The 20,301-nt window shown below is 33.6% G+C and overlaps 1 protein-coding gene across 1 annotated transcript in view; it reads right to left on the bottom strand.

The window, feature by feature from the left end:
• The window catches only part of slc9a8 (solute carrier family 9 member 8), a 58,508-nt gene extending 39,429 nt beyond the window's left edge, over positions 1 to 19,079 (bottom strand). The window contains exons 1-7 of the mRNA XM_028811691.2: positions 18,614 to 19,079; positions 17,450 to 17,634; positions 13,775 to 13,855; positions 10,957 to 11,015; positions 5,962 to 6,045; positions 2,239 to 2,340; positions 483 to 517 (exon numbers count right to left, since the gene is read on the bottom strand). Of these exons, the coding sequence (XP_028667524.1) occupies positions 483 to 517; positions 2,239 to 2,340; positions 5,962 to 6,045; positions 10,957 to 11,015; positions 13,775 to 13,855; positions 17,450 to 17,634; positions 18,614 to 18,837 (770 nt within the window). The 5' untranslated portion in view covers positions 18,838 to 19,079. The remainder of the gene's footprint in view (positions 1 to 482; positions 518 to 2,238; positions 2,341 to 5,961; positions 6,046 to 10,956; positions 11,016 to 13,774; positions 13,856 to 17,449; positions 17,635 to 18,613) is intronic.
• Positions 19,080 to 20,301: the final 1,222 nt, after the last annotated feature.

Raw genomic sequence — 20,301 nt, 5'->3', positions numbered from 1 at the left:
TGCTCTTGCAAACCTCATAGATATGAACAACTAAAAGGAACAGTCTCAGAGGAGATGCCAGTCATCAGGAAACATGCAAAAATATCAAAATCAAGACCATTAGCAAGCAATATCCCTTATTTTAACATCACCATAAACAAGAATATAACTCTGACAGAAGTGCCAAAAACAGAAATGTGGCTACCAAACATTTTTCAGCACCGAGAATCAGTTAATAATAATACTGTCTTACAAAAAAACATTAAAAGGGAATTTCAAATGTTCAAACTGTAAAGCATAAAACCTGAACATATAAACTATAAAGCTTACACTTTGCAGTTAATGCTTTACTCTTACTTAAAAACTCAAATGCACAGCATTTCTCTTCCTCCTATAGTTTTACATTTGGATTTCTAAAGGTCAAAGTCTTACTTTAATATACAGATTTATTTATAAATGATTTATGCTATTGATTATTAAATGGGTATATTGAAAACTAGTACCTGTCTGTCATTGTCATCTTGTAAATAACATCCGCCTGTTACAATAAAAAATAAATATTGTATAAAATTCACTGACATTCATATCATGCCTAACTTCATTGAATTCTATAACATTTTAAGATTAGTTTATGCAAAATATTACTGTATCAAAATGACAATCTTCTTCCATAATTGGTATAATAAGATACAAATGTCACCATTTTGACCAATATTTTAAAGGATATCCCAATTATTTCAATTAATCTATAATCTGATTAACCTAAAATGATCAAAGATAGCTCCAGAATGCTGGGTTATAATCTCTGTGTTGAACTTGCACATTCACAATGTATCTGCATTTTTTCTTTGTTTTTTTTTCTTCTTTTTCTAATGATGTGCATGTTAGTTATACTGGCAACTGTAAACTGGCCCGATCTGAGTGTGGATATGTATGCCCAAAGCTGGCGAGATAAGTCTACACTCCCTCCGTTAACCCAGAACTGAAGTGGAAAAATAATATAGGTGGATGAATGAAACCAAGAGAGTGCAATGGTTCCCAAGTTCAATCATGGAGGACAACTGTGGTGGCAGATTCTGTCCCAACCTGTTTCGCAATCTGTCAGCAATTTGACTTTGAACTGATCTCATTGTTGAATTGGCTAGTTTTAGTTTTTCTTCTATTAGTCTGCATTCAAATAAGCACAGTAGTGTAAGATTTACTTTTGTAATAAATTTATGAACTTCTACGTTTAACCATAGCGCTTCTCTCTTTTTTCATTTTCCTATTAATTTTCAATTTTCTCTCTCTTAATTACATTGTAACAATAACAATTAACAATGAATGAAGTAGATACCAAAATAGACAATACAGAATAGTGAAAGGCTGTATCTGTTTATGAGTATCAGACCTACTAGTGTTTTTATTAGTAAATAATGGCCAAGACACCATGAAAATTGTAATGAAAATCTTAAGCATGATGAAAATCTTAAAAATATAAGAAAACAAATTAAAGTAATTCCATGTAACATGCAAAAATGCATACATCCAGGTTTGTCTTTTTTGTAAACACAGAGACTGAGAAAATAACAGTTTGTGTAATTAAGTTAGGAATCCAATTAAAAGTAAAGTTGGTTGGGATGAAAACCTGCAGCCACAGTGGTCTTCCAAGAATGAACTTGGGAACTACTGCCGTAAAAGACTATTGAGGAAAAAAAAGAGGTAAACATTATAAAACTTTGTGGTTGCATATTTAAAACCAAAAAAAGATGATCCTTTGAAAAAAAAATTTTTTTGAAATAAATTGCTTTTGCTGTTTCATCACATGAACGTATTCAAAATTTTGTTTCTAAATTACAAAAAAATGAGACTTACATTTTACATCAAGCGAGCATGGTGTTTCTTTATGAATTATTGACCCTATTTAATTTAGTTACTGCAAGCAGTTCCTAGCAGTGTCCAATACATTTGTGCAATTATAGCTTTTACATACAAATTTATATAATGGATTCAAGAAAATTGCTGCTGTTCTGGTTATTAAGAATAATGTGTCCTTTGAAAAACTCTAAAACACCCAAAATTAACAGATTGGGTTGCATATACATAGTAATAGCTATTCAATGTATGCAAGAGTGTTGAGGATTAATTGGAAAAATTAAAAAGAAGTTTGAGCTGACTTGTGTGACAATCAACAGAAATGACAAGGGTAATGCTTTTAAATATCTGCCAAAAAAGATTTAATGGCAATTTAGAATAAACAGAGCAAGCCATTCATCATACCTGTCCAAGGAAATAGATTCCTCCTCCCACAATAAAAGCAGAAATGGCTGTTCCAAAGACAGCAAAAAGTGTGATAGAGCCTATGTTCTGGAAGAAGTTACCCTGTAAGGGAAAGTTAGCAGTTTACTCCCAGAATGTAAAATATTTTGAGTTCTTCAGAAGAATAATATACAGTATTTATTGAATTGTATTAAAATGTGCCAAAACTCAGCATCCAATGACAGAGAGGCATAAAACATTTGCACTCTGAGGGAGACAATTGTAACCAGTCTTGGCCCAAACCAGGAAATTTGGCAAAAGATAAAACCAAAAAAAATTAATTAAAAAAATTAAAAAACACAAAGGGATGCCACTAACTAAGTTACATTTCATTTTAAATATGAATTTAAGATAATCTGTTCTCACAGTTAATCTCTAATTTCTATTGCTAAACAAGCAGGAGTACAAGAAAGATTACTAGGATCAAAATTAGAAGAGAACTCTCCTGAATCTTTTTTTTTAGGATTGAATCACAGGCCAGTTGCCCAACATGATTCAAAGAACCCAAATAAAGTCCATATACAGTGGCATGCAAAAGTATTCAACCCCCTTGAAAGTCATAATTTTCTGTGTGACAAAGGATTTCTTCACATTTATCCATTCAATATTTTTAATGTGAACTCTTATGCTGTTTAAATACATTTCTAAAATCGAAACATACTAATTTTCTGTACATATTTAACTGAAGAAGAAAAATTCAGACATTGGTGTTTGCATAAGTATTCAAAGCCCTACACATTAATACTTTGCTTAGAACGCTTTTGCCTGAAGTAACAGTCTTCTCTCTCTTTTGGGGAAAGTATGTTCCAGTTTTGCACATTGTTCAGGAGTGATTCTTCTCCATTCTTCTTGGAAGAATTTGTTGAGATCCTCTAGTTTGGTGGGATGGTACCTCTGGACAGCAGTTTTCCAACAGTGCCACAGATTCTCAACAGGATTAAAATCACGGCTTTGACTTGGCCATTCTAAAATACCTTTCTATTTTTGAGCCATTCCAGTGTCACTTTGGCTTTATGCTTCATGTCATTGTTATATTCAAAGATGAATGAATCTTCCTTCGAACCATAGGTTCACAGCAGGCTGGAACAAGTTTTTCCGCAATATTGTGTGGTATTTGTGTTCATCCAAGACTCCCAGTCTCATCTAATGAAAAGCATCGCAATAGCATGTTCCTGCCACTACCATATTTCTTGAGGCATGGGCAGTGCTAGTTTTACACCACACATACCTCTTTGAAGTTTGACCAGAAAGTTCTATTTTGGTCTCATTTGACCATAAAACTTTCTCATGCTTTGTAGAAAATGCCACACATGCTTCTATGTGGACCTTCTTAAAGAATGGTTTCTTTCTTGCTAACCTACCATCCCATAGAGGCATGATTTATGGTGAGCTCTTGGAATTGTGGACCCCCACACCTTCCTCTAGTTTCAGCCAAAGAACATTGCACACTTCTGAGAGTGACGGTTGGATTATTAGTAGATTCTCTTACCAGTTGATGTCTTTCTCTGGTGTTTAGTTTTGAAAGACCTATTTCTAGTAAGAGCCTGAGTGCTGTGAAGAACCTTCCACTTTCTGATGATGATTCCAACAGTGCTTAATGGGACATTCAGACTCTTTGATATTTTTTGTAGCCATTTCCTGCCTTGCGCATTTCAATGACTTTGTTTTTCACACCAGCAGAATGCTCCTTTGTCTTCATTTTTGCAGTGACTGTCCAACAAATCTTTTGACATGCAGAAAATTATGATGACTTATGATGACTTTCAAGAGAACTGAAGGCTTTTGCATGCCACTGTAACCCCACCCAGTCTCCAACAAAGATAAAAAAGTACTCAAAAAAACATGACAATTATTTATTTTCATGAGGACATGAAAAAGAAAGAAGAGACAAAGGTCATTGTTAATCATGAAAGAAGTAAGAACTTTATTAATAAAGCTGCCTCATTTACTCTGAAATCAGATTAAAAACAGTTAAATGCTGAATATTACCAGATCCTACTGACAATGATCTTCAACATGGAGTCAAAAAAATCTTAGTTAATCTTTAGCACTCGGAGTTGACTTAAACCATATTCTTTGTGTCTACTGCTTTTTCAGGCAAATTAAAATAGTCACAATTATGCTAAATGAGTGTAAGTCAGGCATGGATATAAAACATCTCTATTAACAACAGAGGGGGAGGAGAATGCAAGAGGGGTTACTTGGATTTGTGCAACACTGGACAATGGATTTTGGAAGCACTGCCATTTGCAATGTTAGTTGACTGTAATTATTCAAAAAGAAAGTGAAAAGATCAAAAGAGAATGAACACCATTGGTAATTCTTTGAAGATTTACATTATATCCAATGTGAATCTTCTTTCCCACTAGTTCCCTCTTTTAGCTAGTAATCCATACAGTTTACCCAATATATTGTTTAAATCACATAAGTCAATTAAAAAAGGCCAAACAAATCATTAGTGATCATTTACTCACAAAAACAGGTAAAGACCATGAGTAGTTTGTGTTGAATGCAGTAATTAAAATGGTGTCATTCCTCATAAAAAAAGAAAAAAGTTTATTTTCCTTTGAAAAGAATGCCGATGGGATAATGTAATTTTAGAGTTCATACTCTATTAATTCAATCTGTAAAATGAGTATGCAAGAAATTGTGAATGTCCTCAGGTGTATTAAGCATATATTTTTTTTTAACTACGATCATCATTTTCAATATAGCTGGATATGAAACAGTATAATAAATTTGTGATTTAAAATGGCATCACATAACAGCCATGTAAGATGCTCTTTATTCTGTAATTAAAAAAAAAAAAAAAACAGGAAACATATGGATATTCTTAAAACAAAAACATGCCTTAATGGATGCTCTCAGTGTGTTAGGCAATAATAAAAGCACTCTAGGATTAATTCCAAAAAGATTTCCATAATACTTAATAATCTTAATTTTACCTGAAGTGCTTCTCTCTTTGTTTAGAAAAAAATGCAGACTTTTAAATGAGACTGGCATATTGCTCAGACATACATTTCTGTCTTACTACTTTTCTCACTTACTAATTTATTCTGTTTGGAGGGAAACGAACGTAATGCAATCAATTTCATAAACATTCACACTTGAGAAAATGTATCACTATCTTTCTGCACTACAGCATAATATAGAATTGTGCAAAGAAACTACATGTAAAGCAACTTCCATTCCAAGTTCCAAACTTTGGCCCAATTCTTATAGTGTGCCACGGTGAAAGGGACACATTTAAAAATTTTGTAATTGGATGGGCTACTTACACTTAATTGACAACTATCATTTATAAAAAATATTTTTTATTGATAAGAGAATAATCAATGTAAATTAAAATATATAAAAAAGGAAAAACGGTGGTGAGCAAAAACGTACATATCAGACCAAGATGCTAAATAACTTTTACTGTGTTTCAGTATACTGTATGATACACTGGATTACACTAAACTGTGTCTTTTTCTATGCTGAGTGGCAAAACACCATTAATAAATAAGGGCAAATTAGACAGCGACAGAGAAATAAAAACAATTTTAATGCAGAAAATTACCTTGCCAAGTAAAATAAACTGCTCCCAACATGATCAACTAAGTCATTTCTTTTATTTCTAGGATCATAAATAGCAGAAAAACATCACTGATACTTGAGTTTTGAAAATACTGTACAAATACGTACCTTATGCAAAGAATATCCAGATTCAAAAATTATAGGTGGAAGCAACAAAAGAAAGAACATATTTGGTCGAAACATCTCCTCTTCCTAAGGGCAGACAAATAATAAAAGATAAATACAGATACTATATTTTGAAATTCAACACACTATGAAAATTTAAAAGCTATTCTTTATTGCCATGAATAAAATGAATGCTAAACCTTTTATACTAAATAAGTTTATGACAGCTCCTGGAACATAATTAACTTTTTAAAGAGTTTACCAGTTCTGGCACGTGAATCCGAATAGGACTTGAGAATTCCAAATTAGTATGTAAAATAGGTTTTATATCGGACTCAAAAAAGATGTACTTTAATAGGTCTAGACTACTAGTTTTGTTTAGAGAAACCTAATAAGCATCAGAACTTGCAAATATCATCTCACTCACTGCAGTGACTGAAAAGTCCTTGTACATCTAATATTAACAAACACCTCCCCAAATTATTTCCTCAGTTCAAAGATCAGTCAAATTTTCTGTTGTTTTCATTTTTAAATCTTGGAAGCACCAGGCTGCCAAGGTGAGAAGGTTATCTGGATTGAAAAATTCTGTCAGAATGTACAATAGCCTTCTGGTCGTTATTTCCTGTCTTTAATATCAAAAATAAAAGATGGTGCTCCAACATATTGTACCTTTATTGATTATAAAAGAAACATATAAAGGAGATATAAGACTTGCACTGGAGTAAGTTTCTATTGTCTTTAAAAAACTCGCATCTAAGCAAAATATTTCTAAAATTGTAAAGCTAGTGTTTAAAATATGGTACACCCATGAAATCCTAGTGTACTAGTGTATTTGAACGAGAATCCATGTTTACGTGTACAATTAAAAGTGTATTTTTTGAGAAAGAATTTGGGAAGTATAAAAATAATGACTTTTTGTAAAAAAATATTTATAAATTAACACAGATTTTTAAAAGCTTAACTTACATTTTTTTTACAAAAAGTCATTATTTTTATACTTCCCAAATTCCACCAAAAACATGGTTTTCTCAAAAAATAAACTTTTAATTGTACATTACAGATTGTGCATTCATTGAAAATAATTTATTTTGTTTAGATTATAATAAAAAGGCTTTCACTGAGAAGCAAGAGTTTCTTCTTTTTGCTTTTTGTACACAGGACATGCAATATGCGTTTTAGGATAGTTGGGCAAAAAATGAAAAAACAGCAACTGTCTAAACCAATGCCTTATTACATTTAAAATGAATACAGTTGTTATGTAAAATGTTTATATATAAACCTATATTTACAAATTATAATAATTCTTTGCATTTATATAGCACTTTTCTCACTACTCAAAGCGCTCAGCAATTGCAAGTTAAGGGCCTTGCTCAAGGGTCCAACAGAGCAGAGTCCCTATTGGCATTTAAGGGATTCGAACATCACAAGAAGATCACAAGGCATTAGCCAGCCTTAAAATAAATAGGCGTCAGTCCATCACATGGCACACTTACACTAAGAAAAAATCAGAGTCAGCAACCAACCTAACATGCTCATGTTTGAGGCATAGAAGATGAATAAAAACAACATAGTATTTAGATTCACACAGTGGCCAGACTGGGAATTGAATCCAGGATTCAGTAATTGTGTTGGAGCAATTCAAACACTGTACCACAATGCAGCTTTAATTTTTTTCTAGTCAATCATATCTTTCATTAAAATTACTTAGCTTGTTGAACCATAAAATCAGATGTTTATATTAATTTCATCTAGTAAAAAATATGTACTTGTGCACTGGTATCCAAAACACAGATTGTGAAGTTACTAAATCCCTTTGCCAACTGATTTACTTCACACTAAGAACCTGTGCTCCAAATGTTGTATTTAGTATATCACCACTGGTAAAAAGATGGATAATATTACATGTAACAAAATAATTTGTTCAGTGGTGCTGAAAAAGTGCTTTGCTTTTAATGAAGTCTTCTCAAAGCAACCTCAAGCATAACCTAGTTCTAGTAAACAGTTTGTTATTTCAGCAAGTTCTGGCAGCAAAATTCAGTCTAAATATCCATCCATTCATTTTCTTAACCCCCTTATCCAGAGAAGTGTTGCAGGGCAGCTGGAGCAATCATCAGGCACAATGCAGCAACATCACCTGAACAGGCCACCATTCCATCACAGGATGAACACGAACACATACTCATCAGAAGCCAGTTTAGCAATGCCAGTTCAGATAATCTGCATGTCTTTGGAAAGCAGACCACCTGGGGGGAAGCCTACATGTAAGGGAGCACCCAGGATGCAACCCCAAATCTCTGCCACCCAGACTAAATGTCTTAGTCCTCAAAAAGACCTCTGAAACTGTTAAAAACCTCCAATCACAACAGGAGAGTTATGCCATGCCCAAGGCAAAACCACACACCTTTTCTTTTAGCTTATTCTCTGTGCTTCCATCTGACACATATTGCTCTGACAGATTTGTTGATTTAAATGATTTATAACCTATTCTCCATTCTGATTAATATGGTGTACCAAATAACAAATACCAAAAAATATTTCAAAATTCTTCATTCCTTCACTACCAGTAATGTGCATACTCATGTTCACTTCATACATCTACCTTTTAATTGTTCAGATTTGCTAAATGAAATAAACAATAAAATACAAACGTGCCCTCAGTCCCTTAAGTGTAATTAAAAATTAACAAATGGAAAGAAACAATCAGGAAAATTCAAGGATGGGAAAAGCTCACATAACACAAAACATACTTGATAACTTCAATACTCTAGTTTTCTTAAAAATATATATACAAATACCTCTTTAAGAGAGTAACTTGGCAATTAAACTAGCTTCCTAATAGACTGTGACCTACATTGGCAAATAAAATGCACCTAATTTATATGTTACATTACATGCATATGTTTTAACATTAAAATACGCCCGACATCAACAAGCAAATTCATATTATCATAGACAAATACAGCTTTCAGGATTTTATCATGAGCTCTAGGGTATTCAATAAAGGATCTCCAAAGACATTTGTCAACAGTCATTTACTTAATTGCCAAAGATAGTTCTTGTTAAGGACCAAAATGATTTTTGGTAGACTTTGGCAAACATGAAAAGAAAGCATCACTGACCAAGCGAAACGCTATAGGTCTGTAATTATTTAACACAACACTTTTTGATGGTTTAATATGTCAAAAACACTATCATGCTTCATTTTCTTTATGTCAGTTTCAAAATGTAAATTTTATTAAAAAAAAACCTCAGTATGCAGTATGTTTTTCCTAGATATGAGCATCTGGGCTAGGATAAAAGCTTAATTTCAAACAAGTATTTCTTATGTAATATGGAATTTATAACAGTTAACATTTAATTCAATAGATACTGGAATTATTATTGCACTTTCCACAACTTTCACTGCAGGTATTCTAAAAAAACAACTACTTTAAAGTAAATTATTAAGTGCCTATTAGACTTCACACTGAAGATATTGAAACACTTACTTTATTGGTGCTTAAGTTTTAGTAAAAGCTACATTCAAACTACACTATAAACTAACATTACTCATAACTCAAAGTTGACGTGACTGAAAAAGCTTGAAAAACTGATTTAAAAAATGTTGTGGTCTCTGGTTATAACAAAAAACAACTTTTTGTTGTCTTGTCTATTCCAAATTAAACATAAAATATATTGTAAGCCAAAAGTGCACAATCCATTAAAAACTGAACAGCCTAATAAAAGACCAAAATACAGTATTTCCCGCAAAGTGAAAATTTAGTGCCAGGCTGCTGCTACAAAATTTTCTGTCGTCACTGTTGCTACAAAAGAATATAAATAATGTAAATCCATAATCATTTTATATACCGTGTTTAACACTTTTCAAAATTCATGCCATGGAAAGTGATATCCAATTAAATATATACTTTCAGCAATATGATTTTTTTTCTATATATTAAATCATACTGGTACACAATATGTTGGGGGCAAGAGGGGGTGCTGTTACTCCTCCTCTACAGCAGTGAGAAGATGTCCCTTGAGGGAAAATAACCACACAACTTCCAGCTGTAGGGCTATAAAGGTCCGACATCTCCTGATGTCTGCGTCTCATTTAGACCTGGACTTGGTGAACAGATGGAGCTTTCTATGACTGACATGCCCGCATGAGGCAAACCTTTCCACGAAGCCAGGAACACTGCTTTACATTGTTTCTATTTTTTGTCATCGAGCACTGATTTTGAGTTATATTAGTTGAGAATTAAAAAGGGCGACTCCAGGCAGCGACTATAATAATAATAAATTGTATTTATCATCAAAATTTACTACATAATACTATATTTTTTTTACTTTAGATTCAGACATAAGTAACTAATATTAAAGTTTAAAATGTAAATTATATATTAGATACTGACTTTTTCTTGACAAAAAAGGAATTCCATCAAATTAAAAGCTGAATGCAAATGAAGGTGGAAATAATATAGTAGCAGCAAGGTTGAGATGTACATGGAGGTGTAGGGTGCTTTCCCCAATTCTTATTTCAAAACCTGTCAGTAGTAGTATGCTATTCAGATCACAAGTAGCTGCCTCATGTTCTTGTTTTTCCAAGGTCACAATGGATCAAGATGTGAAGAGTCATGTGGGGGGATATAATTCATGTGGTCACAAGAGTAGGCAACGCAGGAGAGTTTTTTGGAATTAGGGCAGTGTCAGAATAGAATATTTTTTTTTCTAAACTCAGTTTAATTTTATAAAATAGTGGAATGAGTGTTTCAACACTTTTGGCAAGTTGTATCACCTTATTTCACTTTGGAGTGTATTCCAAAAAAAATCAATCTCTCTTTTTTTTATTCTTAAATTACTCATATCTAACACAGCAAACATTAATTCTAATTGTCATTTCACAACAAAGGCATCTTAAAAAAATGTTTGTGACATTAATAAAAATATTCTGATTTACATACTTAACCATTGAGGGGAAAAATCATCTCATCTGATCTATTAAAGAATGCATCATACCTTCCAATTTGCAAGCTCTTGGAACTCAATGATTTTTATGACAGCTCCCATCAAGATGCCTAAAACATCAAAAAAATGAATTTAACTTTGTATCTTGCACATAAAAAAATCTCTTCATCTTTTGGATATTGCCTTAGTACTCTTCAGTTGATCACATTTGATAGCATACATAGAAATTTTTCTGAAACAAACACCTTGCCTATAGCAAGTTCTCAATACAAACCTGTAAAGAGAAGGTAGATGTAGCAACACCTGCATTCTTGACACCTCAATCATGACTCTGACTCCTAACCCATTGTGACCTTGGGAAAATAAGAACTTGAGGCAGCCAATTGTGATCTGAATAGCATACTACTGCAGACACAGGTTTTAAAGTAAAAAGGATGGCAGCCATGGACGTTTGGTAGTTATAAAAATAGTGAGGCTTGTCCTCTGGACTGATGGCCAAGGTTTTCAACCACCTGTAAAAGGGACCTATTTAGTTGCTCAGCAAAATACCCAAGCATGTTGCCATGGATAAAATCTTGTTTGTGGACCTTACTGGATTAATATTAATATGAATGAATATTAATATATATATATTATTAATATTTATATTTAAAATGACAAAATTACTATCATGACTGACAGGCTACATTGACAACAAACATTTCTCCAAACCCACTAATTATCTTCTATAGCTAACAATCAAATCTACACAATTATCTCATTTGAAGCTCACAATCAACAGAAGATGACAGAGTTGTGTGATATAACAGCTGATCTGGTACACCAGATGAAACTTCTTTTAATAACATTGTTTTATCGGTATGCTGAAAAACAATACAAAAAATGTATCATTTTTTCATCTTTAGATGCTGTACTGATTGAACTGTCATCCTAGGAAAATCAAACCATTTGCAAACAGCAGTGCTAGCCATACCTGTTCTAAACACTTCCTCTTCTGATCCTTGCTCTAATTTTTTTCAGACTCAACACCGCCAAGCTACATGGGTGGAGTTGGCATAGCCATGTTTAGAAAAAATGCTGGAAATTTTGTGGATTTTCTTTTAATGTTCAAAAGAGCTTGTGAAAAATTAAATGTTGAACATTGCGATATTGGCTTCTGAATATGGATTTTTATTAACTTTTGAATCGAACATTTGATATACTTCCCAATCCTTATTGCTGTTGATTTAAAACTCTCTAAGGCAGTTTGTAGGAGAAAATTGTTGACACTTGTAAACTTTGTGCAGGTAAATTTAATTATCACAGAAGTACAATATCCATGGCTTATCTCTTAAGAGCAAAACATGTATGATGCTGTTAAAAACTAACTTTAAGCAGCAAAATCTGTGGCAGACTACAATCCATGAATGTACAACTTGACTTATGTATGTGAATGAAACAAAATACAAAACAGTAACTATGGCTACTTATGGCAAAATGGATTGCATCAGACTGTAGACCTCTAAATATACAATAGCTGAAGATATAGGGATGACAGTCTTCATTAAATGAGGTCTGATAATTCTTACCTTCATATAGGAAAACTGTGTCTCGTATCAAGGATTTATATGAAAGCCACAAGTCTTCGCATTTTCAGTAGCTAAGAAGTTATACAGATGTGTCATTCACAGGGGACTACTAAAACATTGCTGACCTACCTTGGTTAAACACGTGATTAAGCGAGATTAATTGAGTGACATTCTGCGATTGTGACTGAAAATATAAATTGTTTTGCAGCCCTAATTGAAACTGAAATAAATAATAACCTTCTCACTTTTAACAGTTTTACATACACTTTAATAAAAGAGGGAAAATAATATTTTAAACCTCACCATTTGTATTAAAAATACAAAACAAATAATGCTTGGGCACACTGTATAATGCTTCGCAAAATTATTTAATCACACAACCAAGTACCTATTTTTACAGAGTAACAAATCCTATGCTGAAATTTTGTTGTTCCACATTTACAAACACCTTTGCAAACAGCATATTCTTTTCTAGAGATTTTGTTTTCTAACATAAACCAATAACATATGCTTTGAAGAAAAACAGTTTCACAGAGAATAAAATTTCAGTGTAGTATTTGCTTTCCAGGAAAATTAGAGAATTTGTCGAGGACTGAATACTTATGAAAGGTATTGTAGATGAGAGAGACAGCATTAGATACCCAACTGCCCTATGATGGACATTATCAGGTAAACAACAGGCCTGGCTGCTCACATTTTGTATTTTCACAATATAATTGCACTGTTTTCACTGGGCATCATTCATTTTGGAAAACAAAAATATTCAGAATTATTACAAAAAATATAAGAAGCAACAATATATTAATGTACAGTAATTATCAATTTTAGATAACTAAGATGTTAATAATCCAGAATCAAACTCTAGATGCCATCATATGCTAACTGCTTCTACGTAAAAATGTTACACAATTTATTTTCAAAGACAAAACTGCAGAATTTAAGCTTTTTTTTTTTTTTTTTAAATAGAACAAATTAGCCAAAAGTTTCACTCTTTATTTAGCTGAAAACAATTTGTGGAGTGTTCATTTGAAAACAATCTAGGTATTCAAGTTAACCAGAGTGAAATTCAATGAAGCAAAATTAATCCATAGAGAGTAAACAGATAGGAAAAGAGATACTGCAGTCAAGTGATTACTAGAGTGTGAAGATTTCTTCATTTAAGTAATCCTAAACTGGTGTTCTACTGAAAGCCTATTTTGTTTTTAAACAATATGATGACTTTGCAAAACACATCAGTCTTCACTGTGGGGTGCTTAATTTAATGAAATGCATACAAAATTAGAGATTTTTGTTCTACTTACCCAAAGACACTACTGCCACACTCTCAGGCAGGAAATGCAGCTTATACTTAATGAGTAGATGCACTAACACAATACATATACCTATAAACAGAAGGCAGAAAATGTAGAAATTGTTGATTAATAACTTGTGTGCGATTCCACTCAAAGCTGACGCTATACAGATTGCATTTTCATGAACACAAAGACAGTAAATACATACTGTACATACATACATTCTCAAGCTCATTTAATCTAATTCAGAGTCACATGTTGCCACAGTCTATTCTATTATGGGTGCAAAGCAGGATGGAACCCTGGGTGGGATGGCAGTCCATCAAAACATATGCATATATCCTTGACAAAAATTACACAAACAACCTTCAGATAATAAATTTATATGAAGGTGTAGCAGACAGTAGTTTTTTCAGGACACCTTATGTAACATCTACACATTTGCTTACCTACAAAAGAGGCATCCTTTTATGATTTTTTTAATAACCACAATTTTAATGAAGAAAATACAAAAAATTACATATATGTTTTGGTATTTAATGTTTTAGTTTTGGAATATATTTTATTTGCTTGTGCTTTTTCAGTCGAGCTTCTTCTGTCACACAAGTGGGCAGTTTCTTGTTTTAAAATACTCTGCTTTAGTGGAATTTATGGTAGATTAAATGATCTCAAGATGCCTTAAGTCATGACACTTACAAAACAGCTCTTAAAACCATCAAACTCAATCACTCTCTCCATAAGGTTGCTTGCTTTTTTCCCCCAAACATAATTGAATTTTAACTCAACCATGTTGACCACATTTTTTCATTCCTTTGCTGTATTGTAAACATGTGCCATATAGCAATATTTTTCATGGACAACAGTGGGTTGTTCGTGCAATCTTTTTAGGAAAGGCATGTTTTTTCTCTAAAGTTACACTCATAAACATTGACATCTATAATGGGAATAAAGGCCTGCAGTCCCCAGTATATGACAGATATTTGAGATAATTTGGTAAGATGACCATAAATGTGGAAAACTGAAAATGCTTAGGAATTTTCTACTTTTGGAGTTTAGTTTTCTTAGTAATGATGTACTTCATATTGTCAACAAATGATGAAGAAACATTGCCCAGACTGAAAATCTGTCATATAAACCTGCTTAATCAAAGTTTAGGGTAGAGAGGGTCCAGAGCCTATTCTAGCAGGAAACAGTCATAAAGACTGTGCCAGGAACTGATCAGCAGTAACAATTATTTTATGGGAGAACAACAGATTTCTTTTTGTTCAGATATCACGGTACCCTAATTAAAATTACAATAAATTTAAGTAAACATCACTTAATGTGTCATTTGCTAGAATGAACCGGACTAAAATCCTGACTGAGAGTACAGAATTAAACAGCTTGCAGTCTGAATCAATTTCTTGTAAGGAAAAAAGTATTCAAAGAATGATTACATTAAACTTAAAAAATATCAGAAGTTGAATTGTGAGATACGAAAGCTATGAATTATGAGATATGAAAGCTATTCCCTTTCTAATTATCTGGATATTTGAAAAGCCTCCACAGAATGCACAGTTATGTATTTAGCAGGCCACCTCTTTCTCGAACTGCTGCCTGCTTAAAAACAGTAAAGAGTGAACTAAATTTATTTATTTATTAGCTAAAACCTAATAAGAACAAAGAAACCTTTCTTCAAACACCTACCAACTGCTCAAAGTATTATTAATATTCAACAATATAATTTTCTAGCAGGGGTATCCAGTACCGCCCAAATTAAACTAAATTTGGAAAGGAAACATAGCCTGTGGTATTCACCTGTACAAATTGGGAATCTTTGCAAAATTTTGTGGAAGTAGGTTAAACAATGTGGATTTCCATACCAGGCAAACACAAACAAACACACACACGGGTTTAAATATTTGACAGATTTTAAGCTAGACTTAGCAGTATAAGTAAATAATAAGATTTTCTGGATTATTGCTGTTTAGGGTAAAGTATGGGATAAAACCACAGCATAAAAAGTGTCATTTGCAAAACTCTGAAAAGTCTTCAAATTTACAAAAGTTGATTGTTGTTTCAACGGAAAATGTCATTTTTTTGTCATTGATCAGAGCATTAACATTAAGGCAACAGCATAAGCTATAACTGAGACTGTTGAACAGACATGGCCTTCCAGTGAAGTGAGTTTAACAGCAGCCTCTAAAATACCACATTTATCCACTATTAATTTTTTCAAATGTTATTAACATTAATTATTGCTTTAATCCACTGAACAGGATGCTGTGAAAAATATAAATACACATATAAACAAGCAATCTGTGTGTAGTTTCAGACAAGAAACCAGTCTTCATACATACAAGGTGTGTCGGATGGCTGGGGCCCTTACCTGGCCGGGATACCTCTATAGTGGAAGGACCAGGGAAAAGACCATATTCGGGACATTACCTCCAAAGGAGTGATATACTGTATAGCAGCCCCCCTGGGTTGCAGTGGTGCTTTGGACTCCCACAGGGCTCGCTGGGAGTTGGAGTAACCCTGTTGGATCCCATGGGCGCTGCCGGGGAAACCGCTAAGCCCTTTGGCGCAGCACTTCAACACACCCAGAAGTGCTGCCGGAAGAAGATCACCAGACACCTGAACACTTTCGTTTGTCCTATAAAAGGAGCCAGCTTCCACTACTCCAGGAGCCAGAGTCGGGAGGTGGAAGACAAAGCTAGCCAGGAGGAGGGCTGAGAGAGAGAGAGAGAGAGAGAGAGAGAGAGAGAGAGAGAGAGAGAGAGAGAGAGAGAGAGAGAGAGAGAGGAAGAAAAAGAAAGAGGTGTGCTTTTGTGTACTATGCTTGTGCTTTGAACTGTGCTGTACAGGTGGGAAATGGAGGAAGGCATTTCCCACAGACGAAAATTTAAAAAACGGTGTGCTGAACTTGTGTCATTCATCTGTCTGTGTCACATTACAATTATATATATATTAGATATATTTTTAGGACACAGGAGAAGTATTCTGAAAAACTTTCAAGTAACACCTGGAGATCAAATTGTAGAAAAGTGGGATGGATGCGAAAACATACAGTATGTCCCATACTACACTGAGAAGGGTTCTGGCTGTATGTTTTTACAAATAAAGATAACAAGCTTAACAATTCAAAACTATGAAAAGGTTGATCATGGAATTGGTGTGCAAAAACAGATCTGTAAAATACTGCAACTTTGCAGAACCTGTCTGGAGTAACTTGAAGCCAGAAAAAAAAAATCAGTGCAGGTGAAAGAAACAACTGTTATTTTACAATCATATATCAGCTTTTGCCTTCGAATTAGACCTTTATTAAATTAATTCAAAATTATATTCGAATAGCGTTACTTGAGTTAATACTTTCTCTGTCATTATTACCCCAGTTTAAAGCATATCTTCCTTAAAAAAAAACAACAAAAACACACACACACACAAAAACCAAAGAGATGGAGCAGCTAACCAATGATTGTGAACTCATCTGAAATATACATTTTAATGTGAAAAGAGACAAAAACATTTCTGCTTCAATTTATGGTTTCAAGACTTAAGTTCCAAGATTGGCCGAATCCAAAATCTAATAAATACATTATTATGTAATGATTTAAGCACCTCTTTTGTAATTAGTATGAAAACTATAGACAAAAATACTGCTGGAAAGCTAGTTTACAGTAAATAAATATATGTACAACTCACCAATTACTAACAGACTAAAGAAAATTGTCATTCCACTGGACTGTTCCTCCTCTTGAGCTTGAACTCCAGTTTGCACTGGCAGAATGGGTTTAGGCTGGGTTGGGGGTACCACTGCTGTCACTCGATTTGCTATTGTTGTTGTTTGGATTGTTATATTGGCTACATCTTGTGTATCATTGTGCCCCCTATTTAAAAAAATAGCCTTTAGATGAGACTTGCACAAGAACAGTCAATGCTCTAGCTGAACTAAACTAGGCTTTGACACAAGCTAGAAAATAACTTTTTTTTTTTTTTTTTTTTAATTTTGAGCCATTCACAGGCTATAAGTAAAATAAATAAATCTCAGTTGTTCTTGATTGCTTGATATGGAGTCCACAGTCAACATTTTGCTGTGAACTGGAGCATGCTGAGCACCAATCCCAGAAATAGTTCATAATACAGTCTGTTGACAAACGCCAAGAAAGTCTATATGTAACTGATATTTTAATTTTTCTTTTTATTACTTTAAGCATGCATTATTTTAAATTTCAAGTAGAATTTACATTAGCAAAACCAAAACCTATGATAAAATTAATTGTTGAAATCACAGAATAAATTTTCTAAAAGGGTATTCTATGTAGTAAATGCTAATTTTATGTATAGGCAAAAGGTCTTTTTAACATTTCAAACAAATGATTAAAGATAATATAAACAATAATAACCACAAGGAGGATAAATTCTTTTGTAATAAACGGTGATTCACACGTTAATGTCTAACTAAAGATAACACAAAATAGAAATTAAATAGCCAAAAACATACAGTAGCAACTGAACAAATTAAATACATTACATAAAGAAATGAAAAGGAGAACTAGACGGAAATTACGCAATGCTGTAACTGGTACAGGAATATTTTACAAAGATTTGGTATTATGCTCTTTTCTAAAGTCATCATGCTATTTTGTTACTTATTGAGTATACCCTGTTGTCACAAAAAATGAAGATCTGTGCGATTTTCGTTTCAGATCATCACTTCAAGCAAAAAATATACTGTATTCAAAGAAAAAAAAAATCAGAATTCAGGCAAGACAGAAGCTTGGAACTAAAAGCACACGTGCCTATACAAGCAAGCACAAATAGTTAAAATTTTAACAAAACATGCGCAAATCACGTTATTCTACTCACCCTGGAGGAACCTGTCCGCTATGGGTAGAAATGCTGTTTAAACCTGACCCCTTGTCGGAAAGTTGTGCTTTATTCTTAAATGAGCTGTCAGTTTCTTCTTTCATTTTGCCTAGTCTCGGTTCTTCGGTTTGGCATTGCAAAAATAAACTAAACGTTATTAACATCGATAAACTCTGAATATAAATGGACCGATTTAAAATTGCCGTCATCGTTGATTTTTGCATTTTACATTAACACACGAAGTATAGACATTAACGAACAACACGAAAAAGCAAATCTATCATATTTTTCTTTTTAAAACATTTTTTTATGTGGTGCAAAAAGATCTATTTTGACATCGCCAGTACTTTTGTCATTTGCCTTTAACCAGAAATATCTAAAAGCGAAAAGAATTTAAAAACATGTTCTATGTAAACACTAATGCAGCCAGTCCTTTGGAAAGCACATCACTGGACTTCCTTATTACGCAGAATGCGCAAAGGTCGATGGGAATTGTAGTGTTTACAAAGTTACTTAATTATATACCAGATTTTATTTTATGTATGTTTTGTACACTGCAAATTAATAAGATGAACAATATTTTATCTGTCAACTTCAGTTGCATATTGATTTTAGTACTTTTTAGAACCGCCTGCTCTGAGAGCCTACATTTTTGGGACTACACTTCCCATCATTATACTGGTAGTTTAAATATTTAAACAGCCTGGCAATGTAATGGGGAATATTGGATAGTCACGTTTATTTGGGTAATTCTGAAGATGTTTTTGCGAGAAAAAAGTAGCTTGGGCATGACGATTTATTTGCGGTATTTTTTTTAAATGTTGCGTCTTTTCGCTCGAATAAATACGACGTGATCATTTTAGCCGAACTCTTCCTTAAAATACAAATTTGCAAATACGCCTTAGCGCAGGACCTGCTTTTTATGGAAATTAGACGCAACCCACCACTTTATTAAAACGAACGAACGAGGAAGAACTAAATATGTTGTGCAAACCACCCTGACTCTGTTGAACTAGTCAGATTTCCAGTTAGCTCAGCAAATTTGGCAACTCTGTACGACTTTTGAATTGGTAATCTGGTTAGCCGGTAACAGGTGTATTTTCTGTAACTATGCAACATAAAAATAAGAAACACATTAACTGGTGACTTTAAATTGCCTTGTTTGAGTGTTCCTGTGATATACTACTGAATTTCTTTCAGTTTCTGTATTTCTCCCAAAAGGAAGGGAATAATTCTTGCTATCCAATTATTGAAAGGTTTATTAATGTGTTTGCTCACTTGTGAACAAATGGAAATAGTCCGCAGGAAATTCAAGAAGTAAGATTGCACTAGAAGTAAGCCTGCAGACAGTGTGGACTGGCAAGCCATGCCTACAAAGACTGCTCCCTAAGAAGAAGAAGACCAATAAAGCAGCTGCAGCAAAGGAAATACTGACAATGCAGGAATGGAATGGTGCCCACTGTGATGGAACTGATGAAAGTGGAGTCTTCACCCCCTCTGCCTGCAGATGAGACTCAAGCAAACAACATGAGTATTTCTGCTCTACCATTGAGCTTTCTCTCTCCTTCCCTGCCATCCTGAGGCTGCAACTACCAACCCATCCGTGACCTCAGTCACTTCACCTTCCTCTCTCAGACATTCCTTGATCCTTGCCCCATCCCTCAAAAGGTTTTCCCCATCTTGTCTCT

The sequence above is a fragment of the Erpetoichthys calabaricus genome, chromosome 10, assembly GCF_900747795.2.
Source record: "Erpetoichthys calabaricus chromosome 10, fErpCal1.3, whole genome shotgun sequence".
Taxonomy (NCBI): domain Eukaryota; kingdom Metazoa; phylum Chordata; class Cladistia; order Polypteriformes; family Polypteridae; genus Erpetoichthys; species Erpetoichthys calabaricus.
The sequence above is the reverse complement of the archived record's forward strand: the minus strand, read 5'-3'. Positions and strand labels throughout refer to the sequence as shown.